The 25,181-nt window shown below is 40.1% G+C and overlaps 1 protein-coding gene and 1 long non-coding RNA gene across 2 annotated transcripts in view; one reads left to right on the plus strand and one right to left on the minus strand.

Moving 5' to 3' along the window:
- Positions 1–1,828: 1,828 nt before the first annotated feature.
- Tpd52l3 (TPD52 like 3) lies at positions 1,829–4,086 on the minus strand. The gene has a single exon (XM_070033077.1). It carries the CDS (start codon positions 4,028–4,030, stop codon positions 3,341–3,343), a length of 690 nt encoding a protein of 229 aa, XP_069889178.1. The 5' UTR covers positions 4,031–4,086; the 3' UTR covers positions 1,829–3,340.
- A 132-nt stretch (positions 4,087–4,218) lies between these two features.
- Positions 4,219–25,181, plus strand: part of LOC138834659 (uncharacterized) — a 97,325-nt gene continuing 76,362 nt past the window's right edge. Inside the window, exons 1-2 of the long non-coding RNA XR_011374230.1 lie at positions 4,219–4,390; positions 22,032–22,099. This is a non-coding gene — a long non-coding RNA (uncharacterized lncRNA). The remainder of the gene's footprint in view (positions 4,391–22,031; positions 22,100–25,181) is intronic.

Consider the following 25,181-nt stretch of genomic DNA (forward strand, 5'->3'; position numbering starts at 1 on the left):
TATACGGAGGGTAAAAACAAAGAAGAAAGAAGATCTAGAGGGAACCTTTGAATCAAACTCATGTTTGTGGAGGCATTTTATTTCATGTCCTTGGCCATTGATATAGTAGGCTAAAAACTAATAAAAGGAAGGTAAAGGAAAAATGAATGTGCAGCTTCTGCTGCTGCTGCTTCTTCTTTTTCTTGCTGCTGCTGCTGCTTCTTTCTTCTTCTTCTCCTCCTCCTCCTCCTCTTCTTCTTCTTCTTCGTTGTGGGGCTTGAACTTTGCCTGGGTGCTGTCCCTGAGCTCTTTAGCTTAAGGCGAGTGTTCTACTACTTGAGCTACAGCGCCATTTCCAGTTTTCTGGTGGTTAATTGGAGGTAAGAGTTTCGTGGACTTTCCTGCTTAGGCTGGCTTTGAACCATGATCCTCAAATCTCAGCCTCCTGAGTGAGTAGCTAGGATTACAGGTGTGAACCACCAGCACCCAGCTCTGCTTCATTTTTATACATTCTTATCTTGAAAATTTATCCATCTCTCTCACATAGATGATTCCCAAGTCTGAGAGATTCTACCTCTTAAAGACTTCTAGATCTATTTCTCTGGTGACCAGAGTAACCTAACTAAAATAAAAATATAACAGATGCATGTTTTGTGAAGTACTCCAAACTTACCTTTTTCCTATGCAATTAAGTACTAATGTCTGAGGCAGCATATAAGCACATTTATTTATGATCTTGCCCATGCTTATTTTTCCATACTTCTATTTTGCCACTTCCCTTCCTTTCCTAGCCTCAATGACTGACTGGTATTTCCTGAATGTGCCATTTTTGTAAATTCCTTCATGACTCATTTCCTTTGGATAGTCTTGAATGCGTCTACTCTTGTCTGACAAACTTCCCTTATAGCTTTTAAGACTTTCTGGTTCTGTGTTTGTTTATTTATTAATTTATGAGACAGGTCTCCCTATGTAATCCAGGCTGGATTTGAACTATAGCTCTCCTGTTTCAGTTTCCTAAATACTAGGATTATAAGTATATATCATCACAGCTGACACCTCTATGAAGTATTCATTGACTTCTCAAGGCAAAATTAAAACACCTTCCTTAGAACTTCCTTTGTCTCTCACACACAGCTTTATTTTAGTACCCACTATAGTGAATTGCAGCAATTTGAAAATCTGAGTATTCTAGAGGGTATGGACCATGTCTAGGTAACTTCTGTGCTTCTACGATCTGGTAGAGTTCTTGACACATGACAAAAATCTCAATTTGTTTCTGAATATCCAAAATTCTTTGAAAACTTATTTAATAGTAGAAGGAAATCTGTCAATCAGTTCATGTTGTTAAATCTCCTGGATCCAAGACTTGGTTTCTAAAATATGTAGTATTAATTTATTTACTGCTCTAACAAAAATATTGAATGTCCATTTTATGCCAGCATGGGAATATAATGGTCTTAACAAAATAGAGATATATTTTACTGCTTTTATGGAGTTAAGAAGGCTGAGGTAGGAGGAACATGAATTTGAGGCCAATATGGGTTATATAGGCAAGATCTCATCTCACAAAATAATATTGAGGGAACGGCTACACCACTTTTATGTGATAGCATTCCTATACAATATATTTTAGTTTTTGGTTTCAATGTTGGTTTGAGATTGTTCTAGGCCTTTCTGAAATACAAGGTTAAAATTTTTGCCTATTAGGTTGATTTCACTTTTATTTGTTGTGGGTTTGCCTTTCTTTCTTTAATAGAAAATCACTCAGTTGATAAAATAACAAACTAAGAAACAAATATGAAAAATAGTGAATATAGTTTTAATTCAAGCAAAACTTTGTCTTCAAGAATCTGTGGAAGGTTGGGACTCATCAGTGACTTTACAATTTTTCAAGTGTGTTTGTATTTATAGCAGTATTTAGTTTTACTTATAGGAAAACCAAAAGAATGTAGGGGAAGTATTCGAGAATCAGCTGAGGGACTACCTTAAGCAGTAAGAGTATGAAATGTATCAAGCACATAAAGGTGTACTGAAAGCCACTAATATACACACTTTTGCCTCAGATAGTGTGATTGGATGAATGAAAGAAGCTGTCAGGTACTGGCATTTTGAAAATGGGAAACAAATAAACAAAATACCCCAACCAAAACAACAACAGCAACAACAAAAGTCATAGTTCCTATGAAAATCAGATATCATAAAATTTGAACAAACTTAAAGCAGGTTCCTAAAGGTTTTACTGACCTGATACCTCCAGAGGTTTTAGATTAGCTAAAAACAGGGACAGGATTTGGAGGCAAGTAAAACTGGAACATATATAATCAGTTAATTAGTTCCATTCAAAGGAATATCAGATAGAATTAGAAGGGACTGCTATTCTTTTTTAAATGTTTAAAATGGGAATTTATCTTTCTTAAATTTAGATATATTGTTTTCCCTTACTCCTACTTCCTCAGTGGAAAGTGATTAATAATTGGTAATAGATGCAGAACTGAGGCAGTTTTCTTCCATATTAGGTAGCATGCTCCTGTTGCAGAGACATGCTGCACAAGCATTAAACTTTAAATTCATTTTAATACGTAAAGATACTTAATACCACAAAGCAAATTAAAAGTTTCAGCTTGAATCCAGAATAATAGTAATCGCCAAAAATGAAATTAAGTTTCTTTGCTAAATTGGGAGCTTTGGGGGGAAAATGAAGTTTTATAACTGTAGTATTACTGTGACGATCAGTCATATCTTCACTGGGGTTTCAGAGAAGATGGAAAGTTTTCTTGACCATCATTAAAAAAATAAAAGCTGTAGGGCTGACGATATAGATAGCTAAGCAGTACAGCCTTTCAACTGCACGTACGATGTTCTGGGGTTAAGCCCCAGATAGCCTTTGCAAGGTGACTATGTTTCTGCTGAGACTTAAGGAAGAAAATGTAGAGAGAATAACTCTACATTATTTCATCCTTTTACCTGTGCTCAGTCCTAAATAGAAATCTACCTTTGCCTAATACTCTAGTTTTCTAAGAGTTTGGGCTGTCTCCCAGGACCCTTCTGAAACACTGTCCTGTCCATTAAGGGCAGCCCTAGAAATGCTAGCATAGAGATACATTTAATATACACACTTTAGTGTAAAATAACTAGCTACAAAACTTTAAGTTCTGTATCTCATTTAAGAGCAGCAAATATCTATGTACAAATGGCATTCTCTTCCCCCTCCCCCCCAAAAAAAAACAACTGGAGTTTTGTCCATTTCCTGAATTAACTTTCCCATTGTGGCTTAGTGCTGGTTTGGGTTGGCTGAGCTGCAAAAGCGATGAGGGAAGGGTTCTTTCACTGGCTTGGTAGCCACGTGAGGTCAACAAATTGCTCATTCTGGTTTGTGGGAAGGGAACAAGTGATCTTCAGGCATTAGAATAGCATCATCTCCACTGCCTGGAATCGACAAGGGATCATCAGCATTCCCCACTGATGAAGGCAGGCAGTCACCATCAAGTTCTCTGCCACCTACAACTCTTGACTTAATTGTCCCCATGAGACCTTCAAAAGATCTGAAAGTGGCTGACTTTTTCATATCTTCAAGCTTCCTGCAGATGGCTGAGCCCATGTTGGACAGAGCAGTTGAAGTCTTCTGTTTCACGTAGGTATTGGAGACCTGAACCTCATGCCAGCTCTTGGAGAGATTCTGCCTCAGCCCCACCAAGGCCGTGAGGCCCAACTTCTTCTTCAGTTCCGCACAACGTCTCTCTTTGGCTGCCAACACATCGCGTAGGGTTAAGATTTCTGCCTCCAACTTAGCGAGCTCAGATTTGAGCTCTGTTTGCTCGGCCTCTGTTAGATTTTCTGGTTCAGAAGTTGGGTGGGGTTGAGATGTACCCGCAGAAGTATTTGCCATGGATAGAGAAAGATCTTCGTTCAGAGAATCAAGGTCCAATTCTTGGTAGAGAGAGTCCAATTCATGGCCTGCAGAGAAGTAATCGTGGCGAGCAGACTCGAAATCTAGGCCTGCAGGATCAGCCTCCCGGCCAGTGGGAAGGGACTCCAGACCAGATGAGTCCATCTCTCGGCCCACAGAACTGACGGCTTGGCTGGTAGGTTGATGACCTTGGCCTGGGGAGTTGCTACCCTAGGCAGGATTCACTTCCGGGTGGCGCAGTAGGAAGTCCTATGGCTTTGAGGCCACGGAGGCGGGACCTCCGGTTCCGAGAGCTGGCGGTGTCCTCAGCGCTGCGGCTGGGGTGTCTCCACTTCAATGGGACCTGCTGGGGTAGGCAGTGCCGGGATACTTCCTGAGGAGAAAAGATAGGTCCTGGCACTCATCCCACCATGCCAGTGGTTGTCCAATTCTAAGTCCATGTAAACCCTGTACGGACAGGAATTGATGAAGTAACCTATTGCTACCAAAAGACCCCAGAAGGAGGTAGGGAGAGGGGAAGGGAGGGACGGGGGGGGGGGAGGGAGGGAGAGGGAGGGAGGGAGAGAGAGAGAGAGAGAGAGAGAGAGAGAGAGAGAGAGAGAGAGAGAGAGAGAGAGAGAGAGAGAGAGAGAAACACTTGTGTTCTTGAACTTAGTGCTTTTGTTCAGGGGCCTGGGTGCTGTCACTGAGGTTTTTTTTGTCTGAAAACTAGCACTCTCCCACTCAAGCCCACAGCTCTACTACTTCTGGCCTTTCGTAGTTAATTGGAGATAAGAGCTTCAGGGATTTTCCTACCAGAGCTGGCTTTGAACTGTGATCCTCAGCCTCCTGAGTAGCTAGGATTACAGGCTTGAGCCAGTGGTGGCTGGCCCTTCTTCCACCTGTTCATCCTAAATTTCCAAAGGGGTCCGGAACAACTTCAGTACTACTGATAAAGTGCACGTGAAGGTTCTGCAGAACTTATTAGTGAATAAGGTAATTCCAGCGATGTGTCAGCAGTGCCAGAGATATTCAGAAAGTAAGTGTCTGACCAGTCACAATTGTCTTATTTTTGGAGGGGAAGATGGGAGAAAGAACATCAATATGGGAAAGGGAATGCTGAAATAAGGATACAGGTTGACCTATTGTAACAATGAGCTGTATAACATACTATGTAGAAAATGAACTTTGCAACTTGGGGGGAGAGGGAGGTAGGAGGGGGGATGGAAGGGATGGTAGGGGAAAAACAAAGGAGAAGATAACTGTTAGGTTTTTAAAAAGGAGGTAGCCGAGTAAGAACTGCACCAGCACGCACCTGGTATTCAGATAAGGGGTAGGTTTATTCAGTAGACCTGCTTGGACCAGGCAAGGGTGGCACTCCACGTGGCTGGGAAAGGCCTGGGAATGAGAGAGAGCTGGGAAGAGAGGAAAGAGAGAGAAAAGAGCAGAGAGAGGGGTAAGAACAGTAGCACTCACGTGGTATTCAGGTAAGGGGTAGACCTGCTGGGACCAGGCAAGGTTGGCACTCCACGTGGCTGGGAAAGAGAGGAGAGAGAGGAAAGAGCTAGAGCTAGAGCAGAGAGAGAGAGCAGAGAGAGCTAGAAAAGAAGAGCAAGCGCAAGAACAAGAGCAAGAGAGGGGTAAGAACAGAGAGAGAGCAGAGAGCTAGAAATGAACAGAGAGAAAAAGGGAGCGTCTGGGCCTGGGCTAGGCCTTATGTAGGGTATGGGCGGGGAAAGGTGTGGCCACATCAAATTCAGATGTGACCTCTTCCAGGTGTCCCAGTTGCCTAGGTAACGCAGGTATTGGGTGGAGACTTTGCTGCGAGGAGGGTGGAGTCTGCTGGCCATCCAGGAGTGGACCTTACAATAACAATGCTTGATAGAAAATGTACTCATTACTGATGTAACTGTAACCCCTCTGTACACTATTTTTACAATAAAAACATAAAAAAAGAAATAGAACATAAATACTAGCTTCCCTCCACCCTCCCACCCCTCATTTAAGCTTAATGAAAAGCAAAGAATATTGTACTTTGAAAATTTAGGAAAGGGACATTTACAAATGGACACAGAATGATTTTTCAGTATTGCAGTTGCATTTTTTCTTTCTTCTATATATTCACATTTCTGAAAACATGTCTGCCACAGTCATGATTACCAGTTGTGACAGGCAGTTTGACCAGGAAAGAGCCAATTAGATAGGATGCATCACAGTGTCAATTTACCACCTCCTGCAATTCACCAATTCATACTGAAGATATCAGGACAAAATCAAGTAAAGGCATGTGGTCAGGTATCACCTAGCTCATTGTTTGAAATATCCTTGAATAACTCTTAGATTCTAACAATTTTCCAGGGTATTCTGGCAATCCTTATAATCATGATGTTGTGGAATATCATAGGCTCCTCTGAAAGTTTCAGCAGTATGTCATACTCAAATCTGTGAGGCTGGATACAAACCAATTTTAGTTCTTTGAGTTATATTCAGTAACCCTTTTACATATCCCAGTAGTGTTTATTATCATCTTACCTTAAAGGATATGCTTTCCTGGGTTAAAAACATTCCCTGTCAGCCATTAAAGCTGGATAAGGGATTTGTCTATGTATAAAAAGTCTGAAAGGGCAAGTAGAACTTCCTAAAACTCTTTTGTTCCTGAAAGTAGACTTTTCTTCATTTGACTCTACAAACACTAGTAGTTTCATGAATACTTCAGATTCTTGACTCAAACTTCTGTTTCAAAACTGAGAATGAAGGGTAAAGAAATCTCTGAATCAAGCTATATAACATGAAATATACATTGTTTTTACGAAGCTATGATTTCAAATGTACAGGATCTGAAATTTCCACTTGATTTTCCTTCACCAAGCTCTCTATTTTCTTGCATGTATACTTCCTTACTCTTCAATAAAAAAGTGTGAATCTTTTTGTTAAGTTTTTATTCTTTTTAATAGAGTAATAATTTTTCCTCACAGTACAGGTAAACTGACCTCTTTCAGACACTTGGTTTCAAGATTCCAAATGAGGACCTGGCCTCTGGGAGGTGAACTTCTTGTTGACTATGTTCTGACCACTAGAGTAAGTTTAGATAAAACAGAAGCACTGTAGAATGACCTATTTTTTTAAAAAAGACTTTTATGTAACCACATACAAAGAGACATTTTGAAAACATGTCTGTAAAATGAAATTTAACTCTTAAAGATTCTAATAAGCTCTCTCTCTCTCTTTTTTTTTTGGGGGGGGGGGGTCTGGTTGTGGGGCCTGAACTCTGGGCCTGGGCGCTGTCCCTCAGCTCTTCAGCTCAAGGCTAGCGCTCTACCACTCTTGAGCCACAGCACCACTTCCGGCTTTTTTCTTTTTGCTTATGTGGTGCTGAGGAATCGAACCCTGGGCCTCATGCATGCAAGGCAAGCGCTCTACCACTGAGCCACCTCCCCAGCTGCCCTAATAAGCTCTCTTAAGGTAAAAGAAATACCAATGTCACTATTCATATAAAAATGAAACTTTTGGGCTGGGAAGGTGGCTCAGTCGTAAAGCGCTTGCCTTGCATGCCTGAGGCCCTGGGTTCGATTCCTCAGCACCACATTAGCAAAAAGAAAAAAGCCGGAAGTGGCGCTGTGGCTCAAGTGGTAGAGCACTAGCCTTGAACTGAAGAGCTGAGGGACAGCGCACTGGCCCAGAGTACAGGCCCCACGACCAGACCCCCTGCCCCCCCCCCCCATAAAAGAAAGTTTTGAGGTCATTTAGGCATAAAAAACATCTTTTGGGTGGTACTGGGGTTTTGAACTTAGGGTCTTGTGCCTGCTAGTAGGCACAGGATATCTTGAGCCATGCCCTCCCAGTCCCTTTTTGCTTTAGTTATTTATCAGATAGGGTCTCATGTTTTTCCCCAGGGCCAACCTTAGTCTGAGATCCTTCTATCTACAGCCTGAAACATAGCTTGGATCACAGAAATGTACTACTGTGTTCATCTTATTTGTTGAAATGCAATCTTGCTAACTTTCTGCCCAGGCTGGCTTCAACCACAGTTTTCCCAGTTTCTGTCTTCCAAGCAACTGAGATTATAAGTATGACCACTATCACACATGGTCCTAGCCCCAACAACAATTTAGGAAGTTATGAATACAGAGCTTGAGAATTATTTGTAATTCTATAGTGGTTTGCTTTCTTTTGATCAAGAAGAAACTCTGGATTATTTCTCTAGTAAGGGTGATGGATTTAAACCAGTCCTTCATTAAGTAAGGTTGTATTGCCGGGCACCTGGTGGCTTATGCCTGTAATCCTAGCTACTCAAGAGGCTGAGATCTGAACATTGCAGTTCAAAGCCAGTCTGGGGAAGGAAAGCCCATGAGACTCTTAGCTCCAATAAACTATCAGAAAACAGGAGGTGGCATTGTGACTCAAATGGTAGAGTGCTCGTCTTGAGCTGACGAGCTCAGGGACAACCAGGCCCAGAGTTCAAGCCTCACGACTGACAAAAAAAAAAAAAAAGATTGTATTAAAATGGATGTTTTGTGGCTGGGAAGGTGGCTTAGTGGTAGAGTGCTTGCCTTGCATGCATGAAGCCCTGGGTTCGATTCCTCAGCACCACATAAGCAGAAAAAACCAGAAGTGGTGCTGTGACTCAAGTAGTAGAGTGTTAGCCTTGAGCTGAAGAGCTGAGGAACAGCACCCAGGCCCAGAGTTCAGGCCCCACAACTGACCAAAAAAAAAAAAAAAAGGATTTTTCCCTTATGTTTACATGCCTGTATATATTATCCTTTATAAATAAATTCTTGCAAATTTGAATATAAGGTCAAAGCTATACCCTCAACCAAATCTGAGTCTTTTGGAACTGGAAGAAGTAAGATTATGGTGATTACACAAGCCTGAAAATAATTAGGGACTTAATGCCAGTGTCAATAGTTCTAACTAGTTGTTAAATGATCAATAGGAAACTTTCTGATTACATTGACTTGTAAAATAATCTAAATTATTGATTCAGATGGCTTCTAAACAGTTGACAGTTTTTGTGTTTTTTTTTTTTTTTGTGCAGTCTGGTCTTTTACACTGCTGGATGTAACTATAGTGACTCATCTAAAATTTTATTTCCATTATGATAAAAATACTACTATGAGTGTTTAGTCCATTTTAATTGAATAACAAGAAAAAGTTTAAATATTTAATTGAGCTTAAAAAATAGGCATATGGTTGAAGTTCTAATCTAGTCAGTATGTTTCAAGAATACAAAGAGAAAGCCGGGCGCTGGTGGCTCACACCTGTAATCCTAGTTACTCAGGAGGCTGAGATCTGAGGATTGAGGTTCAAAGCCAGCCCGGGCAGGAGAGACGGTGAGACTCCTATCTCCAATAAACCACCAGAAAACCGAAAGTGGCGCTGTAGCTCAAGTGGTAGAGCTCTCGCTTTGAGCTGAAGAGCTGAGGGACAGCACCCAGGCCCAGAGTTCAAGCCCCACGACCGACAAAACAAAACAAAACAAAAGAATACAAAGAGAAAATTGGTGATGGGACTTTTTTTGTGGAATGGTAGAATATATATTTGGTTTCATATTTTAAGTTATTTGTACTATTTTTTCACATCATATCTTACTTCCATCAATAATATTGGTAGTTATTATACAGATATTATATATAGAGATATTGTACAGCATCAACAGGAACATTGGCTGCAGTTTGTAGTTGCAAGAGTTATTGCTATCAATCTTCATATTTCACTGGTTAATCAGGATAACATTTCATTTTAGCAACCTTTCTACTTGGACTAATTAGATTTTTAAAAAAATAGGGAGAGGGGTGGGGGAAAGATGGGAAAAATGAGGGAGGTGATAAAAGTGTTCAAAAAGAAATGTACTCATTACCTTATATAACTATAACCCCGCTCACCTTTACAATAAAATAGAATAAAATAAATACTTAGATATACTATTGGATAGTATATTTCTGAAGCCCAAACTATCAGTATGTTAAATTGATATTAGAGTTATAACTATATTATTTCTTCTCTTTGGTGGTATGTACATAATCGTGGCAGGGGAAGTCAAATTAAGATTTAGAGTCTGTTTGTATATGAAGAACCAACTGTATTCTTATCCAAATGGTCCATTTGCATCAGTTAATATGTAAGAAAGGAAGGGACTTTCAAGGTAGAATTTCTTTTAACAGATCTTAGAGGTAGAAGAATCATCAGAGATGAATGGAGAGAGGATTCTTTATTTCCTCCTCTTGCTCCTCCTTCTCCTCTTGCTCTTCTTCCTCCTTCTCCTCTTCCTTTTTTTTTTTTTTTTTTGTCAGTCATTGGACTTGATAGGATTTGGGTGCTGACCCTCAGCTCCTTTGCTTAAGGAAAGCACTCTGCCACTTTGAAGCACAGCTCTACTTCCAGTTTTCTGGTGGTTAATTGGAGATAAGAGTTTCATGGACTCCTGTGCTCTGGCTGGCTTTGAACCACAATTCTCAAATCTCAGCTTCCTGATCAGCTAGGGTTACATGTGAGCGACCAGCACCCAGCAAGGATTCTTTTTTGTTTGTTTATTATTATCTCTGCTTAGGCTGTAGTTTGGACTCAGAACCTTGTGCTTGACTCTACTACTTGACCCATGCTGCCAACCAGGCTTTTTGCTAGTTATTTTAGACATAGGTCTCAAGAACTTTTCTGCTTGGGCTGGATTTGATGAACTGACATCCTCAAGGTCCCAGCCTTCTGAGAAGTAACTAGGATTGCAGGTATGAGTCACTGGCATCTGGCTGAGGATAATGTATATAAAGGCCTATATATAGTAGCAAGGACTTCCTAAACTATTTTGTTCCAACAAATGGAGTTTCCCTCCATTGACTGCAGAAATGTTCATATCTTCAGGAATTCTCCCAGACTTTGAACTAGAAATTGTTCTCCTATTACTAAAAATATAGAACAAAGTAGCCTAGGAACTTTGGCTTTTGATGGGAAGATGTGGGGGAGAGGGAACAGAGTCCTCATTTTCATAAGTTTTGACCATAGTTTTCTCTTTACCTGTTGGAAATGATAGCATCCTGAAAATTGAAAGTCCTCCCTATGACTTTTACAGTGAGGAGAGTCAGCTAAAGAAGAGAGTGGTCAAGGTTACTATGTGAGTTAGAAAATACTTGGTCAATTACATGATGGTAGATACTGGTTTTCTGTGTCCTACCAAAAAAACAAACAAGGACTTATTTCTATTTTTATTATTATTATTTTTTTAAGGGTCATGGGGCCTGAACTCTGGGCCTGGGTGCTGTCCCTCAGCTCTTCAGCTCAAGGCTAGCCCTCTACCACTTGAGCCACAGCGCCACTTCTGGCTTTTTTCTTTTTGCTTATGTGGTGCTGAGGAATCGAACCCAGGGCCTCAGGCATGCAAGGCAAGCGCTCTACCACTGAGCCACCTTCCCAGCCCAAGGACTTCTTTCTTTTTTTTTTTTTTTAATTTAATTTAATTTGTGAACATACTGTACAGAGGGGTTACAATTACATGGGCAGGATAATGCGTACATTTCTTACCAAGCATTGCAACCTCCTCCTTTGTTTTACCCTTCACATCCCTTCCCAGCCTCCCTCCCCCCCAATCCCAATCCTTCTCCGTTCCCCCCCTCCCCCCCCCCCCCCCCGCACCGACGTTGTAAAGCTCGTTTTGGACATGACAACTTATACTTCTCATTGTTGCAACAGGTCCACCTGTCAAGGACTTATTTCTATAGTCATGATCTAGAATTTAGAGGATGCACTTTTAAAAGGGAGCCATATGTATGAGGAAAAAATATTTAAGATTGCTACTTGCTTCTCTCTACCTCCTCCCCACAACCAACACTTCATGAATCACATGCATTTCTGACAGAGGCATAGATTGTACGGCTAAAATGTCTGAAAGAGACCCAGGTTACATAAAGGCATTACTGTATGTATGATTCTAAGATAAATGGGAAAACTTATGTGAAGGATATATAGATTTTGAGTATCAGGAGATATACCTACTGACCTAGGACAGGATTAGGAGCACTTCCCTTAAGTACCTTAGCACAGGTTGGTCATCTACAGAGAGGACAGAGCGGAAGTCCATAGAAGGGTAACACTGAGCAGAGACTTCTAAAAATACCTGGGGGAAGATGGAGTGGGGGATGGGAGAAGGAGAAGGAGAAGGAGAGGGGAGTAAGAGAGGGAGAAGATTCATAGGAAGGAGAGGAGAGAGAATGTATGTGCGTGTGGGGTATGTGTGTTCTTGGCATTGAGGGATTAGAGGCAACGAAATGGGGTCAAAACTATTTGATTTACTTGCATTTACAAACCACAGAAGCCTGAGGACATTTGAGTTATTAATAGAAAACTCACAAACTTTTTAAAGGTTGGGATCATTGTGGTGGATACAAAAAACCCCTATGACCTGGACTACATTCCCTAGGAACTTAGCTATTCTTGTCTTAAAGCTGTTAGGCCTGCTATGGCAACAGCATAATAATTACTTTTTTCCTCAATTCTGAGATACAATAGATTGCAAGACACATCTTCATTTTAATAAGAGGTTTCTGGAAGGAAAACCAAAGTAAATTAAATGGTAAATTGATGTTAAGATGTAATCCCAATGTTAGAAACATTAATTAATGGCTTTACTTGATTCTTTTTCTGAAATTTAGACTGGATCTTCATTTTTCCTGGTTCTTCAGTATCTAACAAAAAAGATAGGAGAATTAGTGTTTATTAAATATGTCATAATAATAAAAATAATGAAGGTCCCCAATGTCTACTGACATTATACCCCAGGAATTGTCATAAGTACTTTTCACATGTTATTTCAATTAATTTAAGTATAGCAATACTATTAAGATTGGAGTTTTTGTTTTTGTTTTTGCTGGTACTGGAGCTTGAACTCAGGGTCTAGGCACTGTCCCTGAGCTTCTTTTGCTCAAGGCTAGAACTCTACCACTTGAGCCACAGCACCACTTCCAGCCTTTTCTGTTTATGTGGTACTGAGGAATGGAACCCAAGGCTTCATGCATGCTAGGCAAGTACTCTACCATTAAGCCACATTTCTAGCCCTAAGATTGGAGATTTATTTTAGTGAAGGAGTACATCCATAGCATGCACAAAGCCCTGGCTTTGACACCTAAAGAAACAAAAAAGAAAAAAAGGTATACTATTAATCTTTGTGAGACTCAGCTTCCCCATTTTTGTAGATCAGAAAATAGAGATATATAGAACCCAATTATCTGAGATCATACATTTTTTTTGGGGGGTCCGGTTGTGGGGCCTGAACTCTGGGCCTGGGCGCTGTCCCTCAGCTCTTCAGCTCAAGGCTAGCGCTCTACCACTTGAGCCACAGCGCCACTTCCGGTTTTTTTCTTTTTGCTTATGTGCTGCTGGGAATCAAACCCAGGGCCTCAGGCATGCAAGGCAAGCGCTCTACCACTGAGCCACCTTTCCAGCCCCACTTTTCTTAATTTTATAGTATATACATTGCATTCCTGATTGTATTCTCCTCCTTCCTTTTTCTCTCCATTCATCTACCCCATTCATCCTGGCCCCATTTCTCCTCTTGCAAATACTTGTTTCTTTTTTTATTTTATTTTTTATTGTGAAAATACTGAAGTACTTGTTTCTTGATGCTTATTTTGTTGGGTGTTGGTTTTCCTTTCTACGGAATTACGCTATTTGAGTTCTTCCTTGAATCTGTCATATTTCAGTTAATACATTTGTAACACTTGCATACCACCTAGGTGTTTACTTACAGATTTATAGGCTAATTCTAGCTTCCCTTTCTCTGGGCCTGACTTCACTTAATGTGGCTTTTTTTTCTCCTTGTCTTTCCATTTCTTTCTTTCTTTCTTTTGCCAGTCATGGGGCCTGAACTCTGGGCCTAGGCGCTGTCCCTCAGCTCTTCAGCTCAAGGCTAGCGCTCTACCGCTGGAGCCACAGCACCACTTCCGGCTTTTTCTGCTTATGTGGTGCTGAGGAATTGAACCCAGGGCCTCGTGCATGCGAGGCAAGCACTCTACCACTGAGCCACTTTCCCAGCCTTTGTCTTTCCATTTCTTTACAAATGGTACAATATCATTCTTTCTAATAGATCAACAAAATTCCATTGTGTACATATACCACATTTCCTTGGTCCATTCATTCATTGAGGGGCGTTTGGGTTGATCCGTATGTTGGCTATGGTGAATAATGCTGCAAGTAACATGGTTAGGTTGGGGGCTTCCTTATAACCTGGTTCATGATCTTTTCAATAAGTTCTCAGGAGTGGAATTGCTGGGTCATAGAGTGAGTCTGCTTTATGTATGTATGTATGTATGTATGTATGTATTTATTTATTTATTTTGTTGGCTGTAGGGCTTGAACTCTGGGCCTGGGTGCTGTCCCTTAGCTCTTCAGCCCAAGGCTAGTGCTCTACCACTTGAACCGCAGCGCCACTTCCGGTTTTCTGAGTGGTTTCTTGGAGATAAGAGTCTCACGGACTTTCTTGCCTGGGCTAGCTTTGAACCATGATCCCTCAAATCTCAGCCTCCTGAGTAGGTAGGATGACAGATGTGAGCCACCGGCACCCAGTTTCTGTTTAATTTTTTGAGGAACCTCCACACAGCTTTCCAAGTGGTTACAAGCTTACATTCCATCAATAGTGTGATAGGGTTCCTTTTTGGCTATATCTTCGCCAGCATATTATTATTTGTTTTCTTGATAATGGTCACAATTAATTTGTACTGCAAATTTTAAGTTAGCCAATCATTAGCCTTTTTCCTTCATTTTTATAATATTATCATCCATGTATTAAGAAACAATCAGTTAATTTTGCATGTTTTGTACATTTGTATATTTGTAATTATACTGTATATATATTCTTCTCTCAGTTGTCCATTGTTTTTAAGATGTATCTATGTTGATAGTGTGGCTACAATTTGTTCATTTTCACTGATGTGTACTTCATATATGCTTAAATCACACATATATATGCATTTTTATCATTAATGGAAGTTTACTGAGATACTGGGTGTCTGAATGTCATTTTTTGTGCTGTTCCACCTTCTCCAGCTTTAGACTTGTTTAAAGCCTATTGCTATAACATACTTAGTGTTTTCTTGTATTAGTAGTGATGTAGTTGTTCACAATAGATTTCTTCCTGAAATCATACTGAAACAGGTCTGAGGTATTGCTTTTCATTTCTTACCACATCCCACCGTTCACTTTATACTGTACTTCAGGCACACTAAATTCTGCATTTATACAAACTCCAAGTTCACTATGCTCTCTTGCCTCAATACCTTTGCCCATGTTGCACTCTCTTCTTGGAAGCCTTCCTCTACAACATTGTAGCTTGGGGCTCTTCCTTGAGCTAGCAGAACTTCCTGCTCTCCTATCAGGATTTAGTCAGAGTTGGTCTTTCTGAATGTTACACTTATTATGGACTAAAACCTCAGAACTGTAGAAAGATGGCATAAATGTATTGTTTTATGCAGATGTTATGGTAATGAACAGGAACTGCAGAAATACTACTTAGAATGGTCAGTATCCACCTTTTAAAATTCCCATCAATCAGAGGTAGAGAATAAGTCACATCCTTGTTAGTTAAAAAGAGAGAGATTGATAAATTATGTCTCCTTTTCATTTTCTTTTTTTTGGGTCCAGTCGTGGGGCCTAAGTGCTGTCCCTCAGCTCTTCAACTCAAGGCTAGCGCTCTACCACTTGAGCCACAGTGCCACTTCCGGCTTTTTTCTTTTTGCTTATGTGGTGCTGAGGAATTGAACCCAGGGCCTCAGGCATGCAAGGCAAGCGCTCCACCACTGAGCCACCTTCCAGCCCTCCTTTTCATTTTCTTTCAGGACTTTTAGCGAGATTCCAGAGGACTTTCTCAAAATGTGACAAAATAAAATAGCTCTTTGCCAGGAATAAATTCTCGTGCATGGGAAAGAAAATCCTTTATTCCCTTTTTTGTTTTTATCTCACATTCATTGCTTATCTGCTGAATATCATCCAGAAATACATGAAGAGATAGGTGGAGATGTATAAGTAAAAATCAAATTAATTGATACTTGCTTTTATAAAAAGTAAGCCTTTTATTTTAGAATAGTTTTAAATTTACATAAAATTACAAAAAAGGGCCAAAGGGTTCAAAGCCAGCTGGAGCAAGTAAGTCTGTGAGACGATTTTTTTTTGTTTGTCAGTCATGGGGCTTGAACTCTAGGCCTGGGTGCTGTCCCTGAGCTCTTCAGCCCAAGCCTAGTGCCTTACTACTTGAGCCACAGTGCCACTTCCAGTTTTCTGGTGGTTTATTAGAGACTAGAGTCTGACGAACTTTCATGCCCAAGCTGGTTTTGAACCATGATCCTCAAATCTCAGCCTCCTGAGTAACTAGGATTACAAGTGTGAGCCATCAGTGCCTGGCTATGAGACTCTTGTCTCCAATTAATCACAGAAAAATCCAGAAGTGGCACTGTGGCTCAAGTGGTGGAGCACTAGCCTTGAGCAAGAAAGAGCCCAGGGACTGCACCCAAGCCCAGAATACAAGCCCCAGGAACCACAAAAAAAAATCTTTTTAAAATTGTAAAATAGTACACATTCCTATGTCCTCTCACTAATATACTGCCCTGTACATTGGTCACTTAAGGATATCAGTATATTGCTATTAAGTAAGTGCTACAATTTGAATTATTCTATTTATTCTCTCATGTCTTTTTCATTTCTTGTTGCTTCCTTAGCTTCCTCTAGCTTATAACAGTTTCTGAACCTTCCCTTGTTCTTGATGTTCATAGCAATTTTGAGGAGAGCTGGCAAGTATTTTGTAGACTATCTAGTAATTTGAGCATGTGTGATATTTCCATGTGCAGGCAGGGGTTCTGTGTTTTGGAGAGGACAACTGCAGGGGTGGAGTACCATTTTCATCAAGATTGCATGCCATCAGTATGATTTTTCATGGAGTTCACGTAATCACTGTCTTTTGGTAAAAGCCTGGGTAGCGGGAACTTAGACAGAACCAGAAGACTGGCTCACTCAGACAGGAACTCAGGAATTTGTTAGCTGTGTGATTTGGGAATGTTACTTCATCTCTCTTTTCTACAATTTATTCATCTGTGCAGTAGGAATGATAACATATTCCTCATTAACTTATTAAATATAGGGGAAAATCTTAAAGAGGTTATTAATATCATTGACTGGAATGGTATCTACCCTAATATTTCTATTTTGTGTATCCTTCTGTCCCTCCTTACTTCAGAAAATGAATTTTTTTTTGGCAGCACTGGTGTTTGAACTCAGGACCTTGTGCTTGCTTGGCTACCACTGTACCTCTTGACTTACAGTCCTACTGGTTATTTTAAGTATGGAGTCTAGTGAACATGTTCTGCTCGGACTGGCCTTAAGCCATGATCCTCCAGATTTCAGCCTCCTGAATAGTCAGGATTATAGGCATGAGTCACTGTTGCCCGACAAAACTGCTTGTTTTATTTTTCTAGAGAAACCTACTCATATTGCAAATAAATTGAGTCTTAAACTATGGACAGGACAAGATCTTTGTCTTATTCTTTCCTGGAATTTTGAGTTTTCCCTAAAACACTGTAGTAATTTGTAATTTGCATTATTTATCAGTAGGAATTCTTATTTGTTTGTCTTTAAGTGGTTGTATAAACACTTTCATTTCAACATTTAAATTTATGAGTTCAGTGCATCTTGATCAATGTCATCCCTTCCATTGTTCTTTCTTCCATCTATCCCAATGCCACCCATCCCCTCAAATTTCCTGGTTCTATTTTCACATATGTACATTGAATATTATTGTTGTTTTTGCTCATTACTCCTCTCTCCATTCATCTGCCCCTCCTCTTAAGTCCAACCTCTCTTAGACAAAACATATTGCATCTACCTGCTTAATTTTGTTAAACGGTCAGTTAATTGTTCAAAGGAGTTACATTCCCATGCATATTATTTTGCAGATACTTCTTTATTTTTGTTTTCACTTTGTATATTTTCAGATCTTAAACTTACTTTCTATTCACTTACAACTTGAAAATTCCCTTCAGAATCCTGGCTCTTTTAGCCATGGATCTCCTGATATGCTTAGGTTCCCTAGGCTATGAGTGCAACTCTGATTAATAACCTGTAATAAAGTTATTACTACCTCCTTTTTATCCAAGCAGAAAAATCCCAGGGTATGTTTCAGCATTTATTAGTATCACAAATGAAGACTTAACATTGTTCACTGCTTAATAATTGATATTAATACCTTTGAAAATTGCATTTGCAAACCTGTATGCCACTTTTCTTTTTTTCTTTCTTTCTTTTTTTTTTTTTTGTCGGCCGTGGGGCTTGAACTCTGGGCCTGGGCGCTGTCCCTCAGCTCTTCAGCTCAAGGCGAGTGCTCTACCACTTGAGCTACAGCGCCACTTCCTGCTTTCTGGTGGTTTTATTGGAGATAGGAGTCTCACTGTCTTTCTGCCCGGGCTGGCTTTGAACCGCGATCCTCAGATCTCAGCCTCCTGAGTAGCTAGGATTACAGGCGTGAGCCACCAGCGACCGGCAAATTATTATTATTATTTTTTTTGGGGGGGGTCTTGTCGTGGAGCCTGAACTCTGGGCCTGGGCGCTGTCCCTCAGCTCTTCAGCTCAAGGCTAGCGCTCTACCACTTGAGCCACAGCACCACTTCCGGCTTTTTTTCTTTTTGCTTATGTGGTGCTGAGGAATCGAACCCAGGGCCTCAGGCATGCAAGGCAAGCGCTCTACCACTGAGCCACCTTCCCAGCCCCCTGTATGCCATTTTTCTGATGCATTTTCTAGTTTTCTATTAGCAATATTAAATAATCATGTGAAATATAGATTCAGAATATGAAAATATGTTTTTTGTTCATTGAGTCATTCTTGTGTTGTATCAACAAAGGAAAGAAAAAAATGTTTGCTAAATATTTACTACAACCCATATATACTCTTTTAGGGGGGGGGCGGGGTCCAGTCGTGGGGCCTGAACTCTGGGCCTGGGCGCTGTCCCTCAGCTCTTCAGCTCAAGGCTAGCGCTCTACCACTTGAGCCACAGCACCACTCCGGCTTTTTTTCTTTTTGCTTATGTGGTGCTGAGGAATTGAACCCAGGGCCTCATGCATGTGAGGCAAGCACTCTACCACTGAGGGACTTTCCTAGCCTCCACTATATATACTTTTAAGCACATCACATACATTTAAAATTTTTATTTTTTTTTTTTGTCAGTTGTGGGGCTTGAACTCAGGGTCTGGGAACTGTCCCGAGCTCTTTTCCACAAGCCTAGTGCTCTACCACTTTGAGCCACATCTCCACTTCCAGTTTTCTGGTGGTTAATTGGAGATATGAGTCTCACAAGGAAAGTTGGGGAGGGGAGGAGAGAGAAAGTGGGAAGAAACAAGGGAGGGAGTAACAATGAAGGAAATGTACTCATTACATTGCTTATGTAACTGTAACCCCTTTGACATCACCCTTACAATGAAATAAAATAAAATTAAATTAAAAAAAAAAGAGTCTCACAGACTTTCCTGCCTGGGCTGGCTTTGAACTGCAATCCTCAGATTTCAGCCTCCTGAGTAGCTAGGATTACAGGTATGATCCACCAGTGCCATGCTAAATTTTGATTCTTATAATATTCCATTGAAGTAAATATTATTGTTTTATTTTTGCACATAAAGGAATAAACATAGTTAAATAACTTGTTCACATTTGTAGAGTTAGAACATGGCAGAACTAGAACTCAAACCTATTTCCATCAGACTCTAGAGTATATTCTTTTTTATCATTCCTGATCTAGGAATGTCCCTATTACACCTACACTATTTTTCTCTTGAGATATGGTTATATAATCCTCAGTGTTTTTGTGTATATGTATGTGGAATATACTCTTCTAGATTTACTTATAAAATATATAATGGAGTTGGGAATGTGGCTTAGTGGTAGAGTGCTTGGCTAGCATGCATGAAACCCTCAGTACCACATACACAGAAAAAGCCAGAAGTGGTGCTGTGGCTCAAGTGGTAGAGCCTTGAGCAAAAGCCTTGAGCAAAAGAGCTCAGGGACAGTGTCCAGGCCCTGAGTTCAAGCCCCAGTACTAGCAAAAACAAAAACAAAAACTAAACAATATATAATGTCCAGATCTTGAGCTTATAATTTAAGGAGCTTGTACTTATACTCACACCCAGGTAACCATCACCAGATAAAGATGAACTCTGGAATACTGAACTAAGCACTTTTCTGGCACTCTAGGATTCTATCCAAAGCAGCTTTCCAATCATAGTAGTTCTCTTCAACTCTGTAGCAGCATATCTGTCCTCTATCAAGTTTTTACTGTCTCTGAGCATCCAATAAATGGAGCCATACATTAAGAACTCTCTTGCGGGGCACTGGTGGCTCATGCCTGTAATCCTAGCTACTCAGGAGGTTAAGATCTGAAGATTGCGATTCAAAACCAGTGCTGGCAGGAACGTCCATGAGTCTCCTATCTCCAATAAACCACTAGAAAACTAGAAGTGTGTTGTGGCTCAAGTGGTAGAGTGCTTGAGCTTAAGAGCTCAGGGACAGTTCCCAGGACCAGATTTTAAGCCCATGACTGACAAAAAACAAAGCAAAACAAAGCAAAAAAAACTCTTTAAGACTTCTTTCATTTAAAATAATAAGATTTATTTATGTTGTAATATGTTTATTTTGATATGTATAAGGACTTAGTTTTAGTTTTTAGTGCTGGGGATTGAACTCAGGGCCTTGGGCATGTAAGTCACTGAGCTATAGCCATAGGCATTTTTAATAGCTTCTTTTTTTTTTTGGGTCGGGTTGTGGGGCCTGAACTCTGGGCCTGGGCACTGCCCCTCAGCTCTTCAGCTCAAGGCTAGCGCTCTACCACTTGAACCACAGCGCCACTTCCGGGTTTTTTCTTTTTGCTTATGTGGTGCTGAGGAATTGAACCCAGGGCCTCAGGCATGCAAGGCAAGCGCTCTACCACTGAGCCACCTTCCCAGCCCCCTATAATAGCTTCTTAAAACTGACGTTTCATTTTAACTTCAAAAATATAACTTTTTTTTGTTGTTGTTGGTCATGGGGCCTGAACTCTGGGCCTGGGCACTGTCCTTCATCTCTTCAGCTTAAGGCTAGTGTTCTACCACTTGAGCCACAGCCCCACTTCTGGCTTTTTCTGCTTATGTGGTGTTGAGCAATTTAATCCAGGGTCTCATGCATGCAAGGCAAGCACAATACCACTGAGCCACCTTCCCAGCCTAAAATATAACATTTTTAATGTAAAAAAATTAATTTTTTTCTAGTGTTTTTTTTTCAGGGTGGGGGGTGGGGGGGTGTCAATTTAGGGCTTGACCTTGGAACCTGGTCACTATCCTTGAGCTTTTCCTTGTAGAAAGCTAGCATTCTACCACTTGAGCCACAGATACACTTCAGCTTTTTGGTGATTAATTGGAGATAAGAGTCTCAGGGACCTTCCTTCCTTGGCTGGCTTCAAACCATGATTCTCATTTCTCAGGTTCTCAGATCACCTGAGTAGCTAGGATTATAGATGAGAACCACTGGTGCTCAGCTAGTAATACATTTTTAATGGAGAAAATTTGGAAAATAGGAAAAAGCACAGAAAGAAAAATAAATGTGACTGGTAAATTCACTACCCAGAAATAATTGTTAAAACTTTTGATTATATATTACTAGTCTTTTTCTATGCACATGCAATTACTGCATTTGGATTATATAGACATTTCAGTTTTATAACCTGTTATTTTCCCTCCGCAGTTTATCATGTACATTTTTAATGTCATTAAATATGCAGTGCTTTAAATTATTTAAGGGTATTTTATTTTATTTATTTATTTATTTATTTATTTATTTATTTATTTTTTTGGGCCTGAACTCTGGGCCTGGGCACTCTCCCTCAGCTCTTCAGCTCAAGGCTAGTGCTCTACCACTTGAGCCACAGTGCCACTTCCAGCTTTTTTCTTATGTGGTGCTGAGGAATCCAACCCAGGGCCTCAGGTATGCAAGGCAAGCGCTCTACCACTGAGCCACCTTCCCAGCCCCTTTAAGGGTATTTTAAAATCACTTTTTATTTTAAAAAATATCCTTGTTTTTGGTGCTGGTAGTAAGGAAGTATGTAAAACATTCAGAAGACACAAAACTGAAAGGTTACAAAAGGGTATGCACTAAAGGCCCTGTTTCCTATCTCTACTTTAGGACCTTACAGCCCAAGGATCCAGTTTCCAGTGTGTCCTTCTTTCTGGAGTGATTCTATGCAAACATATGCAAGTATATGTACATGTTATTTTTCCCTTTGTTATACACAAATCTTAGCATTCTGCCCTATTTGTGTCTCTTGCTTCCTTTACTAAAAAGCAGAATTAGAGATTCTATATTGATATATAAACGTGATTAAATGCTTGCCTTAGTCTTAAGTGAATGCAAATTACAGCTGCATTGAGATGCTTTTTTTTTTTTAAATACTGGATTCACAAAAATAAAATTACAATCTGTGTTGTCAAAGGTAGTAGTCATACAATGCTGGGAGAGAGTAGACTTCTGTCATCTCTATGGGGAGAAATTGGGTAATATCTATCAAAATTATCATTTACTCTTTGACCAACAATTATACTTCCAGGAATTTGTTTTAGTGTGTAATTTATTTAGTATGTAATATGAGATAGTATGCATACACAGGATGATTTACTGCTGCATTGTCTACTATAGTGTTATGAGGCAGCTGAACTGGAGAGAGTTTAACTGACCAGTAAAACCAATAGCAATCAAGCCTTTAATTGCTGATGCAATATAAACAAAGTACTAAGATAAAGTACATGCATTACAACATTTCCTTTTTCTCCATGAAGTAGTACCAGGTAGGATCAAAGATTTTGCCTTGTTTGGATCCAGGAGCTGGAGGAAGGAGAAGGGAAAAGGGCTAGAACTGGAAAAACATTGAATACTGAAATCAGAATGGAAAAAGGAAGTGTCTTCAAGCAGCCCTAATTCTACCTCATAATAAGGTCTCAGTATAAGTAGCTCCTCGTATAAAGAGGTCCCTAGAAGGAGTAGATGGGTGAGGAAAGGGAGTGAGTCATGAGTCCTTGACCAAGACTGTCTGAGACTAGAATGCATTGGCTAAGTACCAGGTCTGGAGGGCAGATTTTCCCATGTGTTGTGCCAGGTACAGCTTTTGAATTGCCTGTGGTCAGGCCTGAAAGATCACACACAGAAGTCTGGCCAGAAGTCAGACTCTTCATCAAGATTAGAAATAAATTTAGATGTTCTTTGGTGAGATACTGACTGTGTAAATTTAAAAGAAGCCTATGAAACACGTTACAGTATAGCAGTGAAACCTGATTTTCAGGGGCAGCATGATCAGGATCCTAGTTAGAAATAGATGATTTACTTAAAATGAATAATTCAAAAGAGGTTTAAAAGATTTAAAGAATGATGCATGAGCCAGGGATAGCAACAAGGAAGCCTTTGCTATCACTAGGCCTGAATGAGTATGGGAGAGAATGATCAAAGAAGTTCCTGGAGAGATACGATTTTTTCTTTTCTTTTCTTTTCTTTTCTTTTCTTTTCCTTTTCCTTTCTTTTCCTTCCCTTTTCTTTTCTTTTCCTTTTCTTTTCTTTTCTTTTTGCAATCCTGGAGCTTGAACTCAGGGCCTGGGCACTGTCCCTAAGTATCTTTTGCTTAAGGCTAGCTCTCTACCACTTGAGCCACAGTGCCACTTCTGGCCTTTTCCGTTTATGTGGTACTGAGGAATCAAACCCAAGGCTTCATGCATGCTAGGCAAGCACTCTACCACTAAGCCACATTCTCAGCCCAGTGTTTGTCAGTTTAGTAGGTGAAAATAGAAATCTTGCTGCTTCAATTTATATTTATTTGCATACTAATTAAAAATAGAAAAATTTTCATGTGGCATTGTTACATTATACTCCATATTTTAGTATAAAATCCATGCTTTCACATGTTTCTGGTATACTTCAATGGATAGAGCCTCTCCAGGGAATAAATATGATATTTTGTTTCTTGCTATGGTTACTTGACTAGTATTGAAGGAGAGTTTTAACTCCTTAACTCATTTTCAAGCAATGTTTTGTCCTACTTTAACACCATGTTCTTCTAGACATACTTAGTACTTCTAGTGTTTGAGGGTAAGAAAGTATGTACCTCCAGCTGAGGTACCTCACTATGTACCTCCAGCTGACCTTAAATGTGTGATCTTCTTGCCTCAACCTCCTGAGTATTGGGATTACGGTTTTGTTTTACTATGCTTGACTCTTCTTGAACTTCTGATATGATTATTCAATGGGATTTGCCTTTATTCTTGACTTTCTTCATTCATAGCTTAAGTTTCAAATTTTTAGGTCTTTCAAGTAAGTTACTAGTCTCACCTATTTTTTTTGTTGCTTCCGTGGTGGTTATCTCTTTGCCCTTATGGATTATGCCTTAAAACTTGGTATGTCCCTGTACTGTCATTTTTGTGATCTTATTGAAGGATATAAAGATAAATTTTTGTGCTCAACTTCCCATCTTATTTTATTTATTTTATGCTGGTCCTGCAGCTTGAACTCAGGGCTTGGGTACTGTCCCTGAGCTCATAGCACTCCACTTTGGCTTTTATGGTGCTTAATTGGACATAAGAGTTCCATGGACTTTTGAGTCCTGGCTGGCTTTGAACTGCAATTTTCAGATTTCAGCCTCCTGAGTAGCTAGGATTATAGGCTTTCAGCCTTCCATCTTCTAACAGAAAGTCTTGAGTTAAAACTCTTATTGGGTCTCATTTGGTTGTTAAATATTACAGATGTCTAGTAGACCCGATGGGATATAAAGAATAGCTATTTAGCAATCAGAGCCTTCAAATTGCTTTAGACCAGTGTGAGAAGGTGCCTGTTTCCTTTCTTACTATCAGGACCTGGTCCTTCTAGGTGCTTTCTACTTCCTTCGATTCTCCCCCTCATCTCCAGTTACTTTCTGTAGTTTTGCTGTGAATGAAAATATGCCCTGAAATAATGGTGCAGTTAACTGTGTGGCATTGAGTACACTTGTTACCTCAGCTCTGATCTGCACTCCTTGATTGCAAGAATATTGACTTAGTATTGATGCTTATCCATCCTATGGCCAAATTTTGTAAAATGCCCAGTAGATGCTGTGTTCCCAGCTGCTCCCACAGGATTGTTTCATACTTTGGTTTGGGCAAACTAACACCTTAAAAGAAAAAAAAAATCATCATCTGTTTGCAAAGATGGAGAGTATCATAATTAGGTATGAAAATGCTTTTGGCACACCATATCACATAGTGACAATGTAGATCCCAACTAAAAGGAGCTGTTTAAATTATCTCACAAGGGGCAAAT

Source organism: Dipodomys merriami, unplaced genomic scaffold, assembly GCF_024711535.1.
Source record: "Dipodomys merriami isolate MVZ:Mamm:240054 unplaced genomic scaffold, mDipMer1.0.p SCAF_22, whole genome shotgun sequence".
NCBI classification, from domain to species: Eukaryota; Metazoa; Chordata; class Mammalia; order Rodentia; family Heteromyidae; genus Dipodomys; species Dipodomys merriami.